The sequence below is a fragment of the Accipiter gentilis genome, chromosome 20, assembly GCF_929443795.1.
Source record: "Accipiter gentilis chromosome 20, bAccGen1.1, whole genome shotgun sequence".
NCBI classification, from domain to species: domain Eukaryota; kingdom Metazoa; phylum Chordata; class Aves; order Accipitriformes; family Accipitridae; genus Astur; species Astur gentilis.
The window spans coordinates 4,053,528-4,077,169 of record NC_064899.1 but is presented as its reverse complement, the minus strand read 5'-3'; the positions used below and the strand labels follow the sequence as shown (position 1 = coordinate 4,077,169).

The following is a 23,642-nucleotide window of genomic DNA, read 5'->3' as shown; positions in this document are numbered from 1 at the left end:
GGTGAGGCCCTGGCCCAGGTTGCCCAGAGAGGCTGTGGCTGCCCCATCCCTGGCAGTGCTCAAGGCCAGGTTGGATGGGGCTCGGAGCAACCTGCTCTGGTGGAAGATGTTGGAACTAGATGATCTTTAAGGTCCCTTCCAACCCAAACCGTTCTGTGATTCTGTGAATAGGAGGGTAGTTTCATGGGGCACAGAATGCCTGGTAATTGAATTAAAAGGACTTTACATGGAAGGGCTTGATATCTGCTTCATCACAGTGTGCTAAACTTTAAGCATAGCAACTATTTGTGCTTTGTTTTAACCATGAAGTAGTGGAGAAATAAAATGAGCTCAGTTGTTCATGGCTGTCTTAAGGAAGCATCGGGTTATCTGTTACACTTCACTGTAGAATAGGATAGTAGACAAGTGACAGATAAGCTTTCGTGAAAAAGCACATGGAAATACCTTTCAAAGCTATAGTGTCCTGTTTGGTTTTTTTTATCTGAAGGCTTTTTGTTCCTATTTCAAGGTGAGGGAAGTAATATATGCTGAAAAAGTCATGATTCAGGTTGAACCTACAAATACTTTAAATATAGCAGCTGGAAGGGAATTCTGATGTACACAAAACTTTTCAGATATATCTCTGGTTATAGGATCATCACTGTCACAAATCCAAATTTCAGTCAGTCCATTTCAGCCCTTAGTTTATTTTCTCTCTTTTCCATCATCAGAAAAGACTGGGAACAGTATTTTCAGTTATCATGATGTCTTCATTAAAAATAAATATGTGCAGTGGTGCTAATCAGTGTTCAAATATAGAGGAGTGCTCCCTATCCTAACAGGTCTAGTCCTTGAGGAGCAAAGAGATTAGAAGAAAACATTGCAGTATTTGTAAATAAGGCTGTGGTCTGACTTCCAGTTCCTTAGAGTTACGTGGTGTATGTGCATTATTTTCTGTTCACCATCCTGAAAAAAGTTACTAGCTTTCTAGGGAATTGCTTGTATCCTCACTCTTCTTTGGCAAATAAGGGAAAGAGGTTTGAGAGGTTAACCTCTAACAGAAAGGTCTGTAAAGGTATGACTGTTTACTAGGGCAGGAGGCAAACCACCTCATTTTCCATTTCAGATCTACTCAAATTGTTGAGTTTCAGCCTTAGTTAAACTAACAAAACTTCAGAGCAGTGGTTTAAGCCCCACTGTTTGGTTTGGCTCCCAGATCAGGACTTTGACAGCATTGTTAGAATCCATAATATAATTCTGTTTGTGATTTTTTACTTAAATGTGGATGGAATTTATTTTTTTTTTTTTTGTATTAATGTCATCCTTTGTCTCCTGGCTAGTAGTGCGTTACATTGCCACCTCTGAGCAGAAGACAAGCAACACTGAACTTCTCTAGCCGAAGGGGGAAGCAATTTCTTTCTGTAGGACCCGTGTGACTGCTTAGATCATTATATTGACTTCACTTAGAAGAAGTGAATACTCTCTTCTCTCTATCAGATATCTTTTAAAGCTATTTAAGCTTTACATGTCTGGGGAGTAGAATGGTAGGTTTTCATTCATCCTCTGCCAAACTGGCTGTATCAAAATTTCAGGTCTGGCATTTGAAGTCATGCCTGCCCTCGTGCCCGTGAAAAACTGAAGACACTTTCATAGGCTACATGAAATCTTAGTCTTGATGACCTTTTCGTTGTTACAGGAGATTGTTTTTTTGGACTATGGCCTCTGGCCTTCAAGTGTAGTATCAGATTTTTCCACTCGTGTGCTGTGAGTACTTAGTCATCAGGAAGTACACTGCCAGACAAGTCATAGCTCTGCCTTTCCTGTTGTCACTTTTTAGTACCATTTTTTTCAACTCTTCATGTGCTGATGAGTTTTTCAGCAATGAATGCAGGGGAATAAAGTTCATGATTCCCCAGTGAGCTGCTCACCGCTCGTTATGTTTCTTCAAAGGACTGAAAAAATGGAGGAGATACACTCAGTTTTTAATTACTCAAAAGATGTCCAAGTTTGCTCCTCCTTCCTCCAGGCATTTACAGGATGTTTATCCTCACTTCAGCAGTCATTCCCTCTCTCACAGATGCAGATGAACACCACTCCCAAAGGGGCAAAGTGAATAAACTTCGGTTCATTGACTGGCCCATGGCAGGAAGAAGAGAAAACTGTAAGAAACCTTTCCATCCAGGGCTATTTGGCAAGAAAGAAAAAGGAAAAAAATACAGGAGTTGCTATCTTCAGGAATTCAAGCCTTCTGCCCTGGAGTATATTAAATTTAGAAAACATATTAATGTACCGCAAAACCCACAGGACAGATCTCAATTGACTCCACCTAGATTTTGGTGGCAAAACATCCTGGCCACATAAACCAATGGAGCATTTTGTGTGGAAAGGTTGGCTTCAGCAGTTATTACTCACAAGTCAAAACAGAAAGATTTATTTCATTTTCCATTTCAGTTCTCCTCCATCTTATAACCTCAGGAGGAGAGCTTCCTTCTTTTCAGTCTATCTAGATGCAAATACCTATAGCAAGTAGAAGGCAGTGAGGAATCCTCCCTGAAGCTCCTTCTGCTGCGTTCTTCACACAGAAGCTTGTTGGAAGGGATTTCTGAAGTCAGAGAGGACTCTTGGGATTCACCTCTGAAGCCTCTGCAGCGGCTCCAGGAAACAAATGCAGCCACTTTTATGATCAGGCATTTTGGCTAAGTTTGTTCCAGTATATACATTTTCTAAAAGTAATATTTTAGAGCAAGTAAATGTATTGGAAGGGACTGTGGTTTAAGGTGGGCAGGCTCTGTAGCCCTTGAAGATCACAAAATGTCATGCAAACAAAAGAAAGTCAAGCAAAACTGAATCATGAAAAACAAAAAGGTGGAGGGAGGGGTGTTAAGGTGTTAAGGAAAATCAGTATTTCTTTCCAGTGGACTGAGGTACCAAACTAACCAGGGTCTTCTTAGTTAGTAGCCTAAAGAGTGATTCTGAGCAAGCCTCAAACCATTTTGAGGCACAGCAGCTGGCTCCTATATCTAGCTGTTGTAGGAGGTCTCACACCTTTCCCTGTCTTGTACCCACTTAAAGTCCTTCTGAGATTGAAGCAGGGGAAGAAGGATGCAGATCCTGTCACATTCTTACTAAAATAAACTTCAGAGCCTGCACCCTTCCAACCCTGAGCACCTTATTGAATGCAGAGTTCTCATGAAATTGCACTTCCAAAAAATACAACAAAAAGTCCTTAATGAAATTTCTCATTATCTTGGCTTGTAGTGCACATACAGTTATCTCCATTATATCTTTTAATATATATTCATCTGTTCTGCTTGCACATGTAGCCAAGTAAAAACAGCAATGCTGATAAAATATTGGTTTAACTGATGCTAAAGGAGATAACTTGGGGCAAGGCTAATAAAAGCTGAAGCCAGCGCGATTAAAGAAAAAAAAGGACGCAATACTTGTAACAGTATTGAATGGTGCTGGCAGGCTGGTGCGACCTGAAGGCAGCGTTCAGAGGAGGAGGAGCTGGGTGCTGTGGTGGTTGAGAGCACAGGAAAGTCGGGGCAATGTGGTTGTGACCCATCCCTCCCTTACAGGCTCCTTTGGAAGGACTATAAATTTGCCTTGTTATTGTTGAAGAGAAAGAGGAAACAGGGAGGCAAAGAGGAAGCTGTAACCATAGTGTGGGGTGACAGGCAGAAAAAAGCAGGAGTATCAAAAAATGCCCCCCAACAACCTCCTCCTACGTAACAGAGCTGCTGTACATGTATACCGGGCTCTCAGCAGCAGACACATGCTGCCTCGGAGGCTGGCCCAGCTGTTTCGTGTTAGAAAACAGCTGGAGAAGGGGGGGAAAACACCTCTGGGACGGGACTTGGAGCACCTAAGCCAGAGCCCTCTGCTGAAGTTGTCCTTGGGAGCATCCTCTGCCAAAGGAGGGAAGGCCCCCTCAGTTGAAAGCTGTGTGTGGGTTTTTTTGGGGGGGGTCCTGTCCTCATTCTGCATGTTGAACTGAAAGAAGGGGTGAAATGGGATGAGAGATCCAAGCGACCTTAGTGCCTGTGGAAGCAATTAAAAAATAACATGCAGGCACCCCTTTGGTTTTCCAGGTCATATTTCCCTAGCTTCAAGCGCACAAGTTGTATATTGCTGAGGGGGATTATGCCGCATAGCTGTTTGCCCTTGTTACCTCTGGAGGAAAAACAGTTTTCTGTTTCAGTGGTTAGAGAGCTGCCTTCTAAACTACAGCCAAAATGTATCCCAAGTCCTGTTTATACCCACTTGTTATAATGCCAGCACCGTCTTCTGAATTAAATGGCTCTTCTTCCTTGTTTTTTCCATCATGGTTATGTTGAAACAGAGCAGCCTCTCAGCCTTCCCTTTCCTATGGAAAACAAGCTCTTCTGGTTTCCTCTCACTTGATCAGGTTTCCCTGTAGCCCTGGATCAGCTTAGTAACCTTCCACTGAACTGGGGATGCTCTGAAAGCCTCCTTGATCCGCTGCAGAGTTATTCCTGCTGTCGTCTTAACAAGGCCTTAAAATGGCAAAAATATTTCTCAGTCTCTACCAGAAATGCCTCACCAGACCCATTCTCCAATGGCATTTGCCTTTTTCCATGGCTGCATCACGCTGCCGGTCAGCCATTTGGCAACGTGTTAGTACACCCAGTCTAACTGATGAGCTCCTGGCTCGTGGCAGAAATTCTTGTTATTAGTCCCCAGTATTTGGCTTGGCATTTTCTACTTCTTTTCATCCCATTTTTATTACACAAGTCTCAAAGTCATCTGTGCTGGTGGTGCTTACTGGATTTGCATCCTTAGCATATGTAATCTGCATATTCACAGGCTTTGTGATGTGGTGAATGAAAATTAATGAAAATGCTAAAAAATATCAGCTTGATCTTCAGGAGCCCTACCAGTAAATTCCTTTGAGGCCGGTGCGTCTCCTTTCAGCATTGCTGATTGCATTTCTCTTTGAGCCAGCCCTGTAAGCGTTTCAGAGGTCCTCTTCTAATCCATGTAATTATTCAGTCTGATGAATCCTCTCCTATGTGATACCATATCAGATGCTGTTACCTAATCAGATTGTACAAACACCAGCATGACAAATTAATTAAAACCCCTGCAATTTCATGCACTGGTTCTTTCAAAGGTTTGCAGAGTAGACTGTCTAGCTGTTGTTGTCTGGACACTGCATTAAGCTTACTGAGTATAGCGTCAATCCTCAGCTTTGCCTGCGTTCAACATCGCTGTATTTGCTGAAAAAAAACAGTGGTGAGATATTATTTTGATTTTGGAATTATGTTTATTACAGTTTGAACCATTTCAAGTAATAAGAAGTGTAGGAGAATGTTCTACTTCATTGGCCGTTTTCTGAAACATTCATCATTACTTTTTCTCCCATGTAAGTGCCACTTGAAGATTTCCTCCCCCCTTTTTTTTTTTGTTTTCGCTGCTGCAATGTGCAAGCTTGGTTGTTTACTTGATGTAGGCAAAGTATGTAACGTGGTCAGAATGCACTGGAGTACCAGCGCCAGCAGAACTCCCACAGACCTGTGCAAAGGCGTCCGCAGCAGACTGGGATTTTTTGTGAGCTGAAACCAGCAGTCCTGCTTCCCACTGACTTGGTAGCGTTCCACCATGAGATCCACCGTCGCCTCGAAAATAAAATGTGTGTGTACAGCCAAACAGGCTTGTCAAAAGAGCATTTGCAATAGGCGTGCAGCTTTGTTTCCCCCAGTTGACTTCATGGTCTCCTCTGTTGTTGCTGCTGTTGGTAGAGATGCAGAGCAGAGATGTCTGCCGCAGCAGAAGAGGGAAGGATAATGACTCTGCCAAAGCCATACCTGGCAAGTATTTTTTGGTCTGAAGTCTTCAAGTCTCTTCCTCTGTAAGCCTAATAAACCTTTTCTCATGGCATCTTCCAAACCTGCCCTCTCCCTCCGTTCCACCTCTGCCAGCGCAGGCACGACTGCCTGGATGTTTCTGTAGGGTTTGCTGCCTCCCTGCTGGCAGCAAAGGGCTTTCCTTCCACAGGCTTCCTAGTGAGCGGGCAAGCTTGGTAAGCTGAATTCACCTTGCTGAGCATCCCAGAGAACTCGCTGACTCGTTGCCACATCAGTAGACCTTAGCGTCCAAGACTGTTTTTAATGTCCTGAAGCATAAGGACCTAGACTGTATGTACGGCTTCAAAACCGAATATTCATTCTTGCACTGACCTGGATTTCCCTTTCCTCTTATAAAATCTGTTTATTCCAAACTACTTTGTCCTGATGGGAAGTCGTAATCTTCTATGGCATGACATAATGTTGGCACTGAAATAACTAACAAATGTATGATATTGTTAACATCGGGTTGTGTAGGAGCAGGAAAAAGAAAAGACTTCTGATTTAAGGCAAATTATTGAAATGCCCTCTAGTACCAATATGATAAAAGTATTTTTGCATAGGTCCACTGTAGGTTTGCTTTGCAGTTTATTAATCTGCTGTAGGCAGACAACTCAGCCTGGAATCAGAAAGTTGGAAAGCCCGTTGGCGAGGGCTTCCAGAGTCGCAGTGACTGTGGAAGTACAGTTGTACGGTACAAAAGCTTTTTTGAGTTTGTGGGTGCTTTAAGCCACTTCAGTTCTTCTGATCTCCAGAGAAGAATGGTAATCCTAACGTGAATCAGTATTTTAAAAATGAAATAAATGGCATTTATGCAATTCTTTCATCATAGCACAATGTAAACTGTGAAATACTCCAAATAAACATTGCTCTGAAATGTAAACTTGCCTGGAAAATTACGGCACCTTTGTGAACAGCCCTCAAATACCTGACATAGGAATTTCAGGACAGAAAGCAAAGGCTGTTACTTAACTGAAACTTCAAGACTGTTTCTCCTAACAGCTGTAAGAGAAACATTTCCAGATCATACAAAAGAAGACGTGACTTTTGTCATGATCACAGGTAGCAGGGTTGAGAGTCAACAGCACCCTTTAAAAGATACTACCTTTGAAATATTAAAAGCAATATTAAATTCAACAAAGCCAAGCTTAGCATCACCGCTTCATGTAGATCTGTACCTTTCCTTCTTTCCATTGCTGATATAATTTCACCTGCTTAAGTTTGTGAGGCTGGACAAGATGAGAGAGGGAGGCCTCAACACTCGTTACATCCATCCATGTCTTCTGATAAGATACCTGGGGAAGCAAGAGCACTGAAGGAAAGTTACTCCTCATGTTAAAAACAGTCTTTGAGTTGCACTGAGTTCAGAGGCTACTGGATCAGGTCTTGCCACTTGCATAAAATAGCATTTTAAGTACATCTACTTACCATTCATGAAGCATGAGTTTGGAAAAAGAAGCTTATGCTTCAGGTTATTACCATACTACGGGTCGGAGTCCCATCTCAAGAAGTCCTTGTGGCTGTTATAAAATGCTAACCAAAAATATAATGGCCTTTGAGAAAGGCTGCTAATTTGTTTCCCTTTGAGGCTGAGTGTTTGCATTGCGAGTCTCATTCCACAAGCATGAAGAGCGTGCCAGTTCATCCCACCACAGCTGCCTGGGTTTTAGCAGAAAACTTTGGGTTTTAGTCTTGTTGACAGTACACCCATTAGTGCTGTAGATCTTTCTCCAGAAGTCTGAGAGCAGAGGGGGAACACAGTTGTGCTAGCCCAAACTGGGGCTCAAGGGTTGATCCCCAAATTGGGGGTCAAATCAGCACCATGACTGATAGAGGTTTGAACTATTCTTCTTTGTCCTATGCTGTTTGGGTTTCAAGATAAGCATGCAACAGAGCTTCAGAGTAGAATTGCCTTTTAATTTTACAATGCCTATAATTCAAGGCTCTTTGGTTATAAATCCCCCCAGTTTCAGGGAGAAAGGGCTTAATCCACTAGATACCACTGTGACAAGCATCTGCTTCCTCAAAGGCATCTTTATTAAAAGGAATCAAGATAGTCTCCTGGGAGAAAGGCATCACGAAAGCTCTGTAATAATAAAAAAATACCTTATTTTCCTTAAAGCCTTTTGATGAACAGCGGCAGCTTTGTTACTGGCTGCAAAAAAGAATTTGTAGTATTTGAATATGTAATTGAGTGGGCCTGTCTTTTGTTCAGAGTGAAATAAGTCATATAGCTAAAAAAAGAATTAAATTCTTCACCCGGATTTTAACTGTACTTGTTTAAGAGATTGTTAATTGAGTCACAGAATTACTGCAGCTTGGTTTCTACTAGAAAATAAGGTTTTGGCACTCTTGCCTGGAGTTGACAAATCGGTCGCACCGGTAGTGACAGTGACATTTGCAGTGACAGCAACAGTTGTCCTCCACTGTAGCCTCAACAAAGGATTTTCTCCCGTGTCAAACACTCAGATGAAGTTGAAACATAAAGCCAGGTCTTCCAGAAAGAGAACACAGAAGTAGTGAGGGAGTTACCTCATAGACAACGAAATATGCACGAAGAGATCTCTTCCCTCTGCTTCTAAGTTCATGAAAATACAATCCGTCTCCTGTGTTTAAGGCAGTTCGGTCTCACCCCATGACAGGGCAGGAGGCAATCTGCAGTGCTTTTAAAGCTGGTTCAGCTCTCTGCTGAGACCCGAGGCGTAAGAACGGCTGACGGGGATGCAGCCGAGGACGGAGAGCGTGAGAAGGGGAAGGCGTGAAGGAGGTCGAAAGCGTCCGAGAGCGGGCAGCGGTGAGAAGATGGTTTCTGTGACACCGCCTGCTGCTCTCTGGCAAAACGCACGATGACCTAAAGAAAGCTGAATCTGCTGCTGTCAGATCGACCCGCAAAGGGCAAGCCCATTGGGGTTTGTATGTTAACCACTAGCAAGAGGCGTAGAGGTGTATTTTCCTGGGGATCGGGCTCCGGAGCTCAGTGGGGGTTAAAAGTCATGCCCTACACTGTCATCACGGTAGAGTAATCGATTTCGGGGCGTTCGCTGCCTGCAGTAAATTTGGGGTGACCTGAGGGAAAGGCTCTTTTGGGATCGTCTAACCTTCAGGTTAGACTATTCAAGACAGGTGTCTTGACACCTGCTTTCACTTTGGTCTTGTCACAGCCATGTTTTTGACTCTTTGTTAAAGAGTTTCAGAGAGTTTAGAAAAGATACGTGCTGTGCAGCATCGCTAAATTCTTTAAATACCTGGAGTAAAGAACTATGCTTTTGCAGTTCCAGTAAGCTGGTTTTGTGCATCTGTCTCTTTAGGATCACCACTTCCAAATGACAGTGCTTTGGAGGACCGTCCCACAATACTCCTACAGCTCTTACATTGCAGTTCCTAAGCTAAAGTACTTGTAGCATTCCAGCAGAACATAACCTGGTTTTAGCTCCAGTTATAAATTTTCCTTTGAGACCTGTGACTAGTATGAACAAGTTTTCTTATTCTAGCCTGCTCAGAACAAACATATTGGATTATCAGCAGGAACATGACCAGGGGGAGTAGCGATTAAAACCATCACACAGCATTATCTCAAAGAAATTCTCATTTTCTTCGCAAGCATACCTTCCAGCTTTTGTTTTAAGACATCAACCAGCGTTGACTGCTTCAAAATATTTCAGATGTTTGCTCCCAGTTCCACTCTACAAGGTCTGTTCCAGGACCTCATTTCCCTGATGTCCAAAAGAATTTTATTTGTCAAGACCAGCATAGACTAATTTGTTCCTGACCTGCATCTGGAGACTCAGCAGTCTTTGCGCCTTCCTGGCACTCACTTCCCAGAAACGTTCCACGGTGGCTGTGGATGTCCTCATTTCAGTTTTTCTACCATGCAAGTAAAAAACCAGAGGTCTGTCAGGATCGCTGTGTGCTGTTGGCTTCATGCATGCGTCTGCGATGTTTGTATTCTAGTATTACGCACCACACCTACAAGAGCTTCGGCATTATATTTACCCCAAGATGGTATGCCCAATGCACCAAGCTATTGGTGGCCTTAGCATCATCACATTTCAGAAGCTGTTTTGGGAGCACTTAACGCTTTTGCCCACCTGCCCTGCAAGCCTGAACAAAGAAAGCCCAGCAGCCTGGAAGGGCTGGAGTTTCACCAGTGCAGAAGCTGGAGTCTGTGGGAGCGTGATGATGAGCAGAGCATCCACTGCTTTCTATTGGTCTATCTCATCATGCTTTAAAAAGGAAGTATCCACTGTGGATATTATTTTCGGTAGAAAAACAGTGCTTCTAAATAAACAGATGAATGAGGATAGAAGATGTGTGCAAGAAGGGTTTTAAACCCTGTTGTTGAGCCTCAAGGATGAAGCCATTAGAGTTTATTGCACTAAACTTTTCTGAGGATCTGCAAATACAACATAAGCCATTTACACCCACAGTTTCAGAAACCGAAGCTGAGCTGAAATGGGTCCTTTGTTTCTTGCTTTATTGCTAAGCCCTACCAGAGTCGTCAGTATGATCAGACAGAATGCAGGCAGTTTGGGTAGATTATCATAGAAAATACCGTGTTTGGGTTTGTGTCCCCCCCTGCAAGTTTTCAAGTTTTGTGAAGGCAAAATACAGCTAGTTACAGAGACCATCAACTTGCCCATAATAATGTTGATCCTTTTTTTATCTGTGCATCCAGGGCTTAGCAAATGAGAGTCTTTTTTTCTTCTGTTTTTTTCAGCGTTGTACCCTGTATTCTATTTTGTCCTCTGGCAGTGAAGATTTCAGCAAAGGATAAATTGTAATCTATTGTTCTTGTAGACAGAGAAGCGTGGTGCAGAATTCACTGAGTAAGACTAGCTTATAGGCCATACTACGCTATCAAAGCAAGCCAGCTCAATTTTTCAATCCCCACAACAGCAATAGTGTGATACTCAACTCGACTCTCTCCCCCTTGGTAAGAATCTTGGCAGAATGCCCATCCAAAGCCAATTTTGTATTTCATATTGAAGCAGCTCAGAGATAAATGTTAGCTGTGCTGAATTAATGTTTTACATCCTGCCTACTTCCCTGCACATCAGCAAGAGGACAAAAAAAACCCCAGGTGTGGAGAAGATAGAAAGATTGCATCTCCTCTGACTTTGTGGAAATGGGGTGTTAGGGGACTCGGAAAGCAGAACAAGACTGGTCTCGGGGTGGGGGGACTGCGAGGGGAGGCTGTTCTCCCAGTGAAACCTCTGCACAGTGTAGAGTACTACTGTGAAAGAGTGGTGGAGAGTCTGTCTTCATTGCATTTCTTACCACTTTTGAAATCCAGGAGTAAGGAAATCCATTATTTAAAACCAGTGACTCAGGCAGAGAACCTACTAGGCAAATTACCTGTTGCACTGTGATGTTTCAGCATCAGTTTCACTTAAGCTTCTGGGAATCCCTCAGTGTTTTTACTGAACTTAACAAGTCAGGATCTTGTGCCTGTGTAAAACGAATGAAAATGAGCTAATAAGTTTTAACTATGCAATTCAAGTCAAGGAGTGAGAAGGAGTGGGTTAGTAGAAAAATGTTCATTGCTATTGAAAGTATCACTTTGAATAAGAAAGGATCATTGCATCAGGTCGTAAGGAATGCAAGAATGAGAAAGGATATCAGTAAAGACAGTTTTAAGCTTGGAGTTAAATTTGGTGTAGGCACAAGGCTAAGAAAGCATTGAGCTTATATGTAAAGTGTCTTGTGGTGGCAGGTGCTTGTGGCTGAAGGTGTGTGTAGAGATGCTGTTAGCAGAACCCATTGAAGAATTACTGCAGCACCACTTACAGTTCCTCAATTACTGGAAGAACCCATCCACTGTGTGTCTGGTCAGCTGTTCATCTGGAAGAGATTTAAATTTTATTATTTTTTTTAATTTGGATTTTGTGAACCCAGGGGTAGACACCTCTGAAATTAGATTAAGCATCAAATTATTCCCCATATTTGGCATAATCAAGGACACTCACAATGTCACTTGTGACTGCACTTCTGGTTAAGACTCACCCCTGCCAGACATCCAGAAATAAAAGTTACAAGGTTTGCTACAGCTCCACGGGTGCTTCCAAGTCTCTTCTTCTCTGAGGAGAAGGCTGCCTAGGTGCTGCTTAAGGAATTCTGAGTAGAAGCACTAGCCAAGGATTGGGGAAGATGTAACAGGATTATTTATTCCCAGGCATTTAGAGGTAACTCCAGTGAACCCCTGGCTCTAGGGTTTGTGTGTCCCAGTATATTGAGAAAGAATGCTTTTTTTGTCTCCCTCCGTAACTGATGTGTTCCCAAGAGGTACAGATGAAAAGCTGGAAGCATTGATACCTTATCCAGTTCTCCCCTTTATTATCGAATCCAGTAAGGACAGAGCATATCTAGCCCGACTGCATTTCAGATTAATTGGTATTTTACCTGTACTTCCCTTATCACAGAAAGCCATTTATTGTAACAGCAGGAATTGGGCTCCCGGCTGCCGTGAGATCACATAAGGAACAGTTATCAGGTTCTCCCATGGCCTCCCACTCTTCTAGGTCAGTGAGGGTATTTTCAGCCTTGCTTGTGTAGAAATACTACTGTGCGTCCCCTTGCGAAAGATAGGGGGTTTCAAAAAGAGTGCATGATTTCAAGAGAAATTTTTTCATTACCTGTGCTCCATACACCCACCACCTGGAAAAACCCACGTGCAATAATTTCATTGTGAGTTGACTTGTTGACTTTATGTCATTGGATACCGAGAGAACCAGTCGAGCTATTTTTAAAAGGAAGTGTTAGCCAATCCTGTCAACACCACCTGCAAGAAGCGGGAGAGAAATTCAAGGTTCTCAGAACTTAGGCTGGGGGCACAGAAGGATAGCTTTTCTGAGAAAAAAAAAAATTACTTTGCAGAAAGTCTGCCAGTTCTTCCTTCAATCCCATGTCTTTACCACCCACTTCCCATTTATTTTAAACAGATACATTAGGTCAAATTCTAGAGGCAGCATTACCAGTTTAGTGAGACTATTGCTTTCTGCAGGTATTGGAGTATTGGAAGGTGCTGTAATAACTAGAAGCACTTCAAAGCGTGTTTTCCAATAAATTCACCAGCCCCAGAAAAAGGAAATCGCTGTCACTATCCACGGTTTGTTTCCAATTTGACTGAATAACTTTAATCTCATCCTAATAAAGCTGGTTCAAAGAATAAGAGTGGAAGGGAAAGAAAACCAGGTACCAACAAAAGGATTTCTTACCGGCTTTACGGACTTTGTTTACGGTGGGTGTTTCCAGCAGCGGAAACTCCCAAGTTTGTATTTAGGCTGGTGATCTGGGTGCCCTCTATTTGTCGCTCCTAAGCAATTAAGACGTGAGCTAATCTGGCAGCTCTGCACTTGCAGTCGCAGGCACTCACACCTAACAAACTCTGCTTTGTGTAGTCCAAACCGTGCTTTGCCTAGCCAGCAGCATGCTGGAGGGAGCAGCTGCTTAATGACGGACCTTAACCAGCCGTGCTCCCGGCTCCTGACACAACAGCTGATGAAAATCACAGACCTCAAATATGTTCTGCTCTGCTGAAGTTAGGCAGAGCCCTAGAACGTAAGTAACGAGTCCGTGCTGGGCCACATGGGGAGGTAAATGCTTTAAGAGTAAGCTAATGGACAGCGGGTAATTGCATAGTGCACTAAGTACACATACAGCTAGGGCTGTACTACGCATTCAGGGACAGCTGGGCAAGCTCCCGCTTCTCAAGTCATGCACAGAAGCCTTATTTGATGGTTATGTGTATTTATTGTAATCGTAGTAGCTTTGACATATACTCTATAGATTGCGCTTTTTTTTTTTTTTTTTGACATAGTGCAGTACTGAGGAGGATGAAAGACCCAACTGCAATTATTTGCCTTTCTGCTTCCTAAGCCCAGCCATATGACAAGTCAAGAATTTTTCGCATTTGCTCAGCAGGGTCCTTACCTCTCCCGTCTGCAGTGAGAGAGCGAACAGTTACCCAAGCCGAATGAACAAAACCTGCAGGCACTTGCTTCTGTTTGCTTTAGCCTTTCATCACGTACAAGTCATGTTCATTCAGTGGCAGAGACTCAGTCGCTTTACATGTTTTGCCTAGCAAACCTACGTGATGACACTTCCAGGGAGCTCTGAATGACGTGGGGAGCTCCACCGATGGCACAAGGGTTGCAGTTTGTGAACCACACTGCGGGAGGGAGAGGAGGAACAAGGGGCAGACACCAAAAAGGTGGTCCCCCCCTAATTCTGGCATTTTCAACCTCTGAGTAACTAACTTGCGCTTTAGTCATGTCTGAAAATGATTGAAGGAAAAAATCTAGTTTTGCACAGGGAGTGTCTTCCCTTACAGCCCCGTTACCTGAAACCATTTTGGTCCCATCCTGCACATTGTCACTGGGGCTGAACTTCACCCTGTTCTGCAATTAAAACAGCCTGGACATCTACCACTGAACTAAGTGTCCCAAGGATTTATTTCCCAAAGGGATCAGCTGCTGATTTAACAGAAAGTTCCCCTCACAGGACATCCATCTTGGGAGGCTTCCACTTCTTTGTTACACCCAACCCCAAAATACGTCTTTGCGTGGCTATACTCCAACGAAGTAACCCACCTCTCCCAGCTGACTACCAGTTCTGGCTTTGCCAAAATTAGTAACTCTAAACGATGGCAGCAGTAGGGTAATCTCTAGAGCAGCCATGAAGTGGTAGGGTAGTACGTGTGATGATACCAAAATATTTTGCTGCAGTATTGACAGCCTTGAATTGATTGTTGGCTCTTGCAGAGATTGCTGGGTATAATTATTACATCCCTTAAATTCCACGTGGAAAGGAAATTGAGAGGAAATGCCAATTATTTGTCTTCCAAGTAGGAGGACATGGGATCTTAATCACTAACAGAGAGTGGAAAGTGTACAGAAATAAGAGACCTGAAGCAATAAAAGTAAATTTTACAGATCTGGCCTCCAGGGTCCCTTCCAGAAGAGCTAAGATAGGAAAATATCCACCTCACAGTTCCTGGGAGAAAGAAGTCTTAGTAGAGTACTTCAGTCCACAGAAAGAGAAATACTTTCCCTTTTGCTCTGAGTGAATGATACAGGTAGTGTTAGGTAGTGTTTCCTTGTCTTCTTGTACCGTAAGGACTTGAACCTATACGGTCTCTGTTTTGTGGTGCTTGACCTTTGCTGCTCTAAGCTTTATGCCCCGGAGCACACTTGGGCACAGCTGAAATACAGACAAGATTTCTGTGCAGTTAAAGTAGTTTAACAAGTTCTACTGAAGCTGTGCAACTCATACTTTGCAGATGCTCGGCCAAGTTTTGGTCCATTTTAAAAGCACTTTTGATGGCCTCTGTCAAATTTCAGAAGTTTTCACCAAATGATGCATGCATTAAGATTTTTTTAACATGTAAAGTTTAAGGAAAATGGTTACAAAATCTACAAAGCCAGGGACAAGCCTCATTAATTTCCCTTATTCTTCCAATTGGCAAAAGTATTTTTGCGGATGCGTGAAAGTGTTTGCTTGGATTATTTATTTTTTTTCTCGGTTTGGGTCTTTGCCTAGGCTGTTTTTTTTAAGAGGAAAAAATGGACTTACACTAGATACAGGATCTTGTAATTGGGAGTCTCAGGTGACCTTACATGAAAAAATACCACTTAAGAGAACTACTTATAATATGTGAAAAGTGAGAAAGCAAAAGTGTAGTTTCATATGCAATGCATGAACTTAGAAATACAAAAGAAACAAATACAACTTGAGCGACGAAGCAAAAGATCCTTCAGGAGAGGAAGGGGAAATGCGGGAAATGGTGATTCAGGCCGATGCTAGCAGCGTGGCCGTCGCTGGCAGGAGAGCGTGTTTTAAAGTGCAAGGGAGATGGCTGTGGATCTTCAGATGCCGGTTCTGGTTACGTGGTAGGGTTCAGGGCGAGGGTGGGCTCTCAGGGTGGTTGCCCAGGGAAGGTGTGGGGTCTCCCCCACCACATCTCCCAGCCGTTCAGCCTGGGGTGAGCTGGCCCCCAAGGGTCCCTTCCAACCCCAACCTGTCTGTGAGCCTTGGAGCCTGGTGAGAAGGTGGGATCACGGAGAAAATGACGATCTCCATTTCAGGAGAGAGCCGCGAGGAGTATTTCAGCAGAGACTGAGTTAATGGTAACGAAAAGGCAATGTGCCGGAATTGTGACGAGTCTCGCAGGTGTGGGACCCGTGTAGATTAAATGTGCTGTGTGCATGCAAACAAGTCTTACAACAGTCCTTGCAGAGATTTAATTTATAAACATGAGAAAACGCGATTTTATGAAATATGCAACTGATAGTAAATCAGCTTACTTTTTACTTCGGGGGTGAGGAATAGAACAGAGGCTGGTTTTGGCAGAAATTAAAAACAAAAGAAGGACCACTGCTGCAGATGCTGTATCACTTGTGATTAAGGCAAATATTCTTGGTGTGTAGATATATGTGATATGCATTTGTATCCTCCCCAGTGTTTTCTAGCACTTAAAAGTAATCAAAATGGAATTTGGTGAAGAAATGATAGGTATTCCACAGGGCATTTTGAAGAGACAGGGAGCCGACCTTCTCCTAGCTTTATGTGTCTCTGTGTCTCAATTTTATTTGTCTACACTCACAGACTTTGAAACAGAAATAGCTTTTGAGAGAAAACGAGTCTCTGGCCTCCATGTGAAGAAGGTCTGAAGACAAATAACCTCAGCCTGGAGTTTGCCATACATCTGTAACGTAATCACAAATGTTTCTCACCTTTGTGGATGAGCTCCAGGGAAACCTGAATGAAAACCTCCCATCCTGCTTCGAGAGCAAAGCATTCCCTTGCGAGTTCCACCATAAATACGTTTTGGACAGTTGATTAGCATCAGCCAGAGGGTATCAGGAAAGTCATAACGCAGGGGAGTGTCTCTGACATGTTGATTTTGCTTCTGTCCTGTGCCCCTCCAAGCATTGCTTGCCTAAAAAAAAGCCAAGAAAATTTAATGGTTATGGTCTCACCTCAGCAGATGGGTTTCTCCACAGCCGTCAGTGGAAATGGCAGTGGTTTAGGTCTCCTTCATACAGGTGTCAGCCATCCCTGTTCAATAGACACTACCCGGGCAACGTGTCCTGAAGGGCTTCCCACCGTCATGGCTCGTAGCTCTCTTGCCTTTGGGATGAGTGTTCTCCACGTCCCACCGGGAGGCAACTATTTGCAGCAACTGATTCACCCCTCCAAGCCTGCTCCCTGGCATAAATATTCTGGCACTTGGTCAAATGTAGTTTTAAATGAGGCACGGTTTGGCTTCACTGAGTCTGGTTTCTTTCCTGTGATCCTGCGCCACTAACTCCTGCAGTCTCCTGTGGGTTTTTGTATTATTCTCTGCCTTGTGGTGCTGGTTGTTGTTCATGAGTCTACACACAGGCCGTAGCTACTCTTCCAGCTCCCCAACACGTCCTCCTCTGCCTTAGTTCTTGCAGCGGGAAGGATTTCCCATTTTCACCGACTTCACTGTTGCCACTGCTGCCCTAGTTATTCCTACGCCTCCTGGCCGTGCCTGTTAAAATGTGCTGTTCCCTGGTGTCTCCCAGGTCAAGTGAAAGCTGCGAGCGCTCTAAAATTATGTTATTTTGGATTTAGAGTCTTTATTTAAACTTCTCCGAGGATACACTTTTATACAGCCTTGGCGTTGGATAGTGAGTGGATAGTGACAACAAGTAAAACTGAGATCCTGATCGTGGTCACAGAGTAATAGGTATTTCAGGTAAGAGTAGGAATCCTGCAAAAATGTTCATTCTTCCTTTTCATTGCTGCTCAGGAAGGTGAATGCGGAAGAAATTGCTACTGATTGCATTCTAGTTTTCATGGCCTGGTTTTTGTTTGACAGGGTGTATGGGCTTTCTTCTAGGCCACGTTCTCATTACTTAAGCAGGCAGAGCAAATCCGATGATTGAAATTTCAGTGCGCTTTTTGTTACGATAAAACCGTGACACCTGCCCTGCATTTGCAGTTTCTTTCAAATTACGAGGCAGCAAGAGACAGAAGAACTTCAGCTCTCATTTTCAGGGAATGCTCTAATGCTCTTCCAAGGATGGCCTCTCCAGAGATAGACCACACGCCATGGCGGTGTCCTGGTGTCCCTCTCTCAGGACGGGCATCTCTTCTTCCTTCAGTCCGGGGCTCGGGGCTGTGGTCTCGTGCTGGGGACTGGGATTATTTAGGATTTGAACCAGTGTCAGCACTTGCTGGGCTGATGACTGGCTGTTCTCCTATGGCCAGCTTTAGTAAGGGAGCAGGGGGAAGTGGGCTAATAGGAATTGACCTCGGATGGCATTTCAGTCATCTGACACATGATCTATGACAGATGCTGACCCAAAACTAGAGATACTGAATTAGGGTAAAAGCATTGCAAAACAAAACAAAACAAACCCCCCAAACCAAAAAAAAAAAAAAAAAAAAAGGCCCAAAACAATGAACAATCCTCAGTCATCATTTTCAAGCCACAAGGTCAGACTCCCCTCTATCCCTTCAGGGCTATCTGTATACGCTATGTTTAGGCAATCTTCTTGAGCCAGAATAAATGCGTGCGTGCTATTTTTACCCTGTTTTCTCCCATTTCTACGTCTATGTCCATGGAAGTCTTAGACTGTTTCGGAGCACTAGCCGCTTCCCTCAAATCGCCTACCAGTGGCTCCTGCCTTTACGAGAAACCCATCCAGAAGCAGAGGCGCAGATGCGATAACGCCGGGGTCGCACCGACTCGGCGTCCTGGTTGTGCCGTGCTTGCAGAGCATCGGATCTGGCCGGCGTCCTCCTGGCAGTGCAGCCGTGACAGGGAGAGGCCGAACAGCCAGAGCTAGCGGGTTCATTTGATACCGCAGATTTCAGTGTGACGGGATTTAGTAAATGAAAACTCAGGAGAGGGATTATTTTGACACGGGAGAAAGACTGTCGCCTGCGTCAGTTTGCTCTTCAACTGGATGCTTTGGCTCTCTTCCATTTTCTTATGGGAGGGCAGGTAGGAAGAAAGATATAGAGGGAGGGGGAGCACGTTACAAATGTTCCCTGGACCGAACGTACATTTGGCCAAATTACTGCCAAACTGAGCAGGTTTTTCATGTCACCCTGAGGTAGATAACTAGCTAGAGCAGACTTCAAAACATTTCGGGCAGAGTCCCAGCTTCAAACAAGCCATAGGAACATGCCAGCTTCCACTAGGTCACAGTCTGCTTTTCCAGGATAAGCAAAATTGAGGATTTTTGGGCTCATACTTGAAACATGTGCACTGGTCAAATACTGACTGCGTAGTCAATAGTTAACTTCAAATGAAGTAGAAAATGTGCCCTTCTAGTTAGATATAGACTACTGAAATTCTATGCAGTATGTAGGTAATAAAACATGTTTAAAAGCAGAAGAAAACGTATACACTAGGCGTGGCTTTCCTAGTGGATTTTGTTATGGTTTTATATGTCTAATCCAATACAAAATACAAAATCAGTCATCCGGTAGTCTCTGGGAGGGGAGGATCATGTGGGAAATGGTCAAACTCTATAGAACCAGTTTAAGAGATGGACTTTGAATTTCTGGCAACAGAGGTGTGTAGCTGTGGATTGGAAACAAACCTTTTCTGCCAACATTACTGAATAGTGGTGAAAGCTTATGCAAAATAGGACAAGCTAGACCCTTGACATTTTTCTCACAACTGTTGCTTTTTAAATCACTGCCTTTGCATGCAAAAGTTTGTTGGAGTCATCCATTGTGCAAGTCCTAGAAATTTGATAGAGGTCTCATATGTTCCTTCTAAGAGGACAAAGCCAGCTGTAGTAGCCAATTGTAAAGATGTGGTTACTGGCTTGAAATGTCATTAAATGTATTATTTGGTATTCCACTGACTTGAATCTTTTTGATGGGAATTTAAAAATGCTCGTCCTCTCTGATTTTGGTGAACATTAGAGACAGCACACAATTATTCATTAAAAAAGGCTGAAGGGGTTGTTACTGGGTCCTCTAGTAAGGATTTCATCTTTCTAGTGATAATGTGTTATAGAAGACACAGCATAGAAGTAGCTGTAGATCTTGGTGCCTGCCTTTTTGTGAAGTGTTTTAGGAGTATGATTTACTTCAGCTAACCTGTTCATGTACCTACCAGATCATGCTCAGCTTGGAAGTGTTCTGTGCTTTTTTTCTGTTATTTCTAAAAGAAGGGTCAGCAATGTTAGTGGCTTTGTTTTAATCATGTTTGATAAATAGCAATTTACTGTATCATTTTCACCTACTGCCGTATAGGTCAGGTGATCATTAAAAACTCAGGAGAAGGTGCCATCATCAATAGGCTTTCTTCCAGCATCTAGATTTTCTAGTTCTCCCTTCAAGTTTGGTGTGAATAAGCCAGCTGAAAGTAGGATGACATCTGAAATACGTATGATGAAGCTAACTTTTCGTATTAAATAGTGTCATTATTATTATTACTTCCTAGTTGTGTGTGATTTTGTTGACAAGTTATGCAAATCTTTGTAGAGCTATGCTCTACTGTGTGTGAAACAAACATGGAATACAGGTGCTACTGATGAATTTTTGTTATTGATTTTTGTTCACACAAAAAGTGTACAAAATAGAGTCAGATAAAAAAATGGAGACCTTGCCCTGGTCTATATTTTTCTTCCTTTACGAGAGATTTAATTGGAAATTGAACAGGAAATTAGACTGGAGGATTACCAACTGCATGGCTGGCATGCTGTGAAAGATCAAGTGCCTGTGTCTTTCCTATTGAACCCCAAAGCAGCTTTATCAAGTAGCTGGGATTTCTTGTGGATTTAAGGGTATCAAATATGACATCAGCAGCTTCAATAACAAAAGTATTCTAAGGTACATGGGGTAGAAAAGCGACACAAGTTCTCATATAGTGTTTGGAAGTTGAGGATGAAAAACCTGTTGCGTTGTCATCTTAAAGTGAAAAGGAAAAAGAAAGCTACCGAAGCTAAACCATCTGTACACAGCCCTATTGACTGTTCATTTCCTAAGGATCTTTCCAAAAAAGCATTTAGGAAGATTGCTTTTTTGGGGCCAGCCCCTAGAGTATTTCATCATGTCAGCCAACCGTTCCACAGGAGCATGAATTAATGGCAACATACCTCTTACAAAAGTCCCTTTCGGATTTGCCAGTTTCCCTTACCTGGTACACAGTGTCTCTCTGGGGAAAATTACTCAGAAGTATCTACTTGGCTGTCATTTGTTCATACAAAAGAGATCAGAGTTCAGCCTGTAAAACCAGAGAGGGAGAGCAAGAGGAGCGCTCAAGTCTTTCTGTCTGTCCTACTCAGGTGGAAAACTTGGTTACCCCAGGACCAAAGTCACACGGAGCTGGTTTTGCTGGCTTGAGGACTGCACTTGGCAAAGCTTTGTCTTTCTGCAAAGGGATCATAGTGCCGTGCCTCTTGACAGAATGTGATTTCTTCAAGCCACGTTTATGCCAGGGACCTTGTCAGAAGTGGAATACCGTCCTCCGCAGACTTGGGTATTCAGTAGTTGTCCAAACCAGTGAGGAAGCACTTGTGCTTGTGAAACTGTGCTGGAAAGAATTCAGCTGTTTACATGTGACGAGAAGGTTTTAAACCAGACTACCTGGAATTGGTTAGCTGTTTCGTTTTAAATTGAACCTGCCAGAATTAGAAATACTTCACTGTTGGCAAAAGAAAAGAGGGGGGGAAGCCACGATCAAGGAACCCTCTATATGGCATAATCTGAGCTTATTTGCCTATTACTGGCAACAGCAACAGGGAGATTCAGCATCTTTAGGAAGTTTAAATGAAAAGATTATAACTCTGTATACACCTTGATATTGATTACATCATCATCACAAGCATCATCACAGAAGACGGCTAAACATGACTATTGATTTCAGAGGCCACAGTCTTTTCCACAAATTGCTTGAGTACGGTTTTATGCACCCACTAGTGGTTTTGGCAGCTGCACTTTAAATGTAATTTGGACTCTTATTGATGGATAGGTGGAATATGTGTACCCCAGAAAAGGTTGCATATAGCAGCTGCAGATATTCCATATCTAATGTGGTATTTTCAGGAAGGGACAAACTGAAGCAAGACAGATGAAAACATTTGGAGCCTCAGGTGTTCAGGTCGGAGCACATTGTGAGAGAGAGATTTGGCAGATACTGAGGATGGAGAAGTTGGTATTTTCTAAAGCTTTTTGCTATGTTGACAGTGCAGGTTTAGTTTCAAAAATTAAGCATGTCTCACAGAAAGAATGGAAAAGAACAGTAGTAAAAATGCTCATTTCTGCTATGGGGATGCAGTTTCTTTTGAAGTCGGTGGGAGTTGCTTGCTTATACGGTCTTTGGAAGGGAAAAAAAAGAAGTCAAAAGACTGCAGCAGAAAGACTATGCTTACATTTGAAATGGAAGGACTTCACCATGATTACCTGATGATCCTCTGCCTGGTTTGTTCATTCAGCAAAAGCAGTATTAGAACTGCTGTGTCAGTGGATAGACTGAGATTTGGAGGGTGGGTTGGCGAGATGGTCCTGGTTGGCCTCATTGCCATGGCCCTGTCCACACACATTAGCTGTAACCCATAGGAACTAAACAGTTGTGAAAACAAGTCGTATTTCATCCTTCATGCTTTTTGAATCTCATCTTGTTTTAACAGTTTGCTGGGTGTACCAGATGATTGATGCTGTCACACTGCAGATAAAATTTATCATTCTGTCATTTTTATTCAGTATTTTAGAAGCATTTTGGCGCAAGCTAGCATCTGAAGCAACGTTACAGATTTTTTCTGTGGTTCATCTTAAGTTACAAAAATAAACCATCTAATTCTCGGTGTTTTATTGGCAGACGTGTCCTAAATACAGACCTAGAATGAATTAGTAGGTTAGTTGAACCTGAATATGTCTTGAAATACATGTGCTGTATTTCTTTTTAAATACGCTGCAAGGAGATATAAATTAATATAGGATCAGAAACTTGTGAAATACATGAAAGGATAACAGTTATATTTAGTTATGTGTATATTTGGCCTAATTTCGTAATAAAATCATAGGATAATACCAGCTATTCACAACAATTACATGGGATGTAGTGAAAAGCTCATTACACTGAAAAAAAATTGAGCTCCTGAAATATCAGCATATAATAATGTCAGAGTTTTTACCTGTAAAGGTAGCCCGCAAGGACTGTGCTTTGTTCAATTCAGGGCTGAGGCCTCAAAGCGGCATTTAAATGGTCTTGTATCATCCATGATTATTAGCAGGTTAAAAAATTACTCTAAAAAGGAAAGAGACTGACTTCTGGTATAGCAGGAGTTCCATTATATACTTTAGAAATAGACATTTACCTTATCGCCAAGTCTGCTTGACTTGAATTTACTGTCCATATGAAATTATGAAGTTGCCTTTGTCACCAATCACAAGTTACTGCTGCTGAACCCAGAGAAATAAGGTCCAACTCAGAGTGAAAACAGTGAGAGCTGAACTTGCTTGTTCCTTCAGAAACCAGCTGCAGAAGATTGTTTTTGGTACACTACATTTTTGGTGCTACATTATTTGCTCTTTATTTCTGTGTTTCAACAGGCCTTGAATAGGGGCATCGCTGCTGTCAAGGAAGATGCTGTGGAAATGCTGGCCAGCTATGGGCTGGCATACTCCCTGATGAAGTTCTTCACGGGTCCGATGAGTGACTTCAAAAATGTAGGTCTGGTGTTTGTGAACAGCAAGCGAGACAGGACCAAAGCAGTTTTGTGCATGGTTGTGGCTGGCGCTGTAGCTGCTGTATTTCATACCTTAATAGGTAAGGTCACTTCACGTCTAATTAATATGTCT

General features: G+C 42.8%; 1 protein-coding gene across 1 annotated transcript in view; it reads left to right on the top strand.

The window, feature by feature from the left end:
• ANKH (ANKH inorganic pyrophosphate transport regulator) overlaps positions 1 to 23,642 on the top strand; it is a 103,074-nt gene that overhangs the window by 35,807 nt on the left and 43,625 nt on the right. The window contains exon 2 of the mRNA XM_049823894.1: positions 23,394 to 23,610. Coding sequence (XP_049679851.1) covers positions 23,394 to 23,610 — 217 coding nt within the window. The remainder of the gene's footprint in view (positions 1 to 23,393; positions 23,611 to 23,642) is intronic.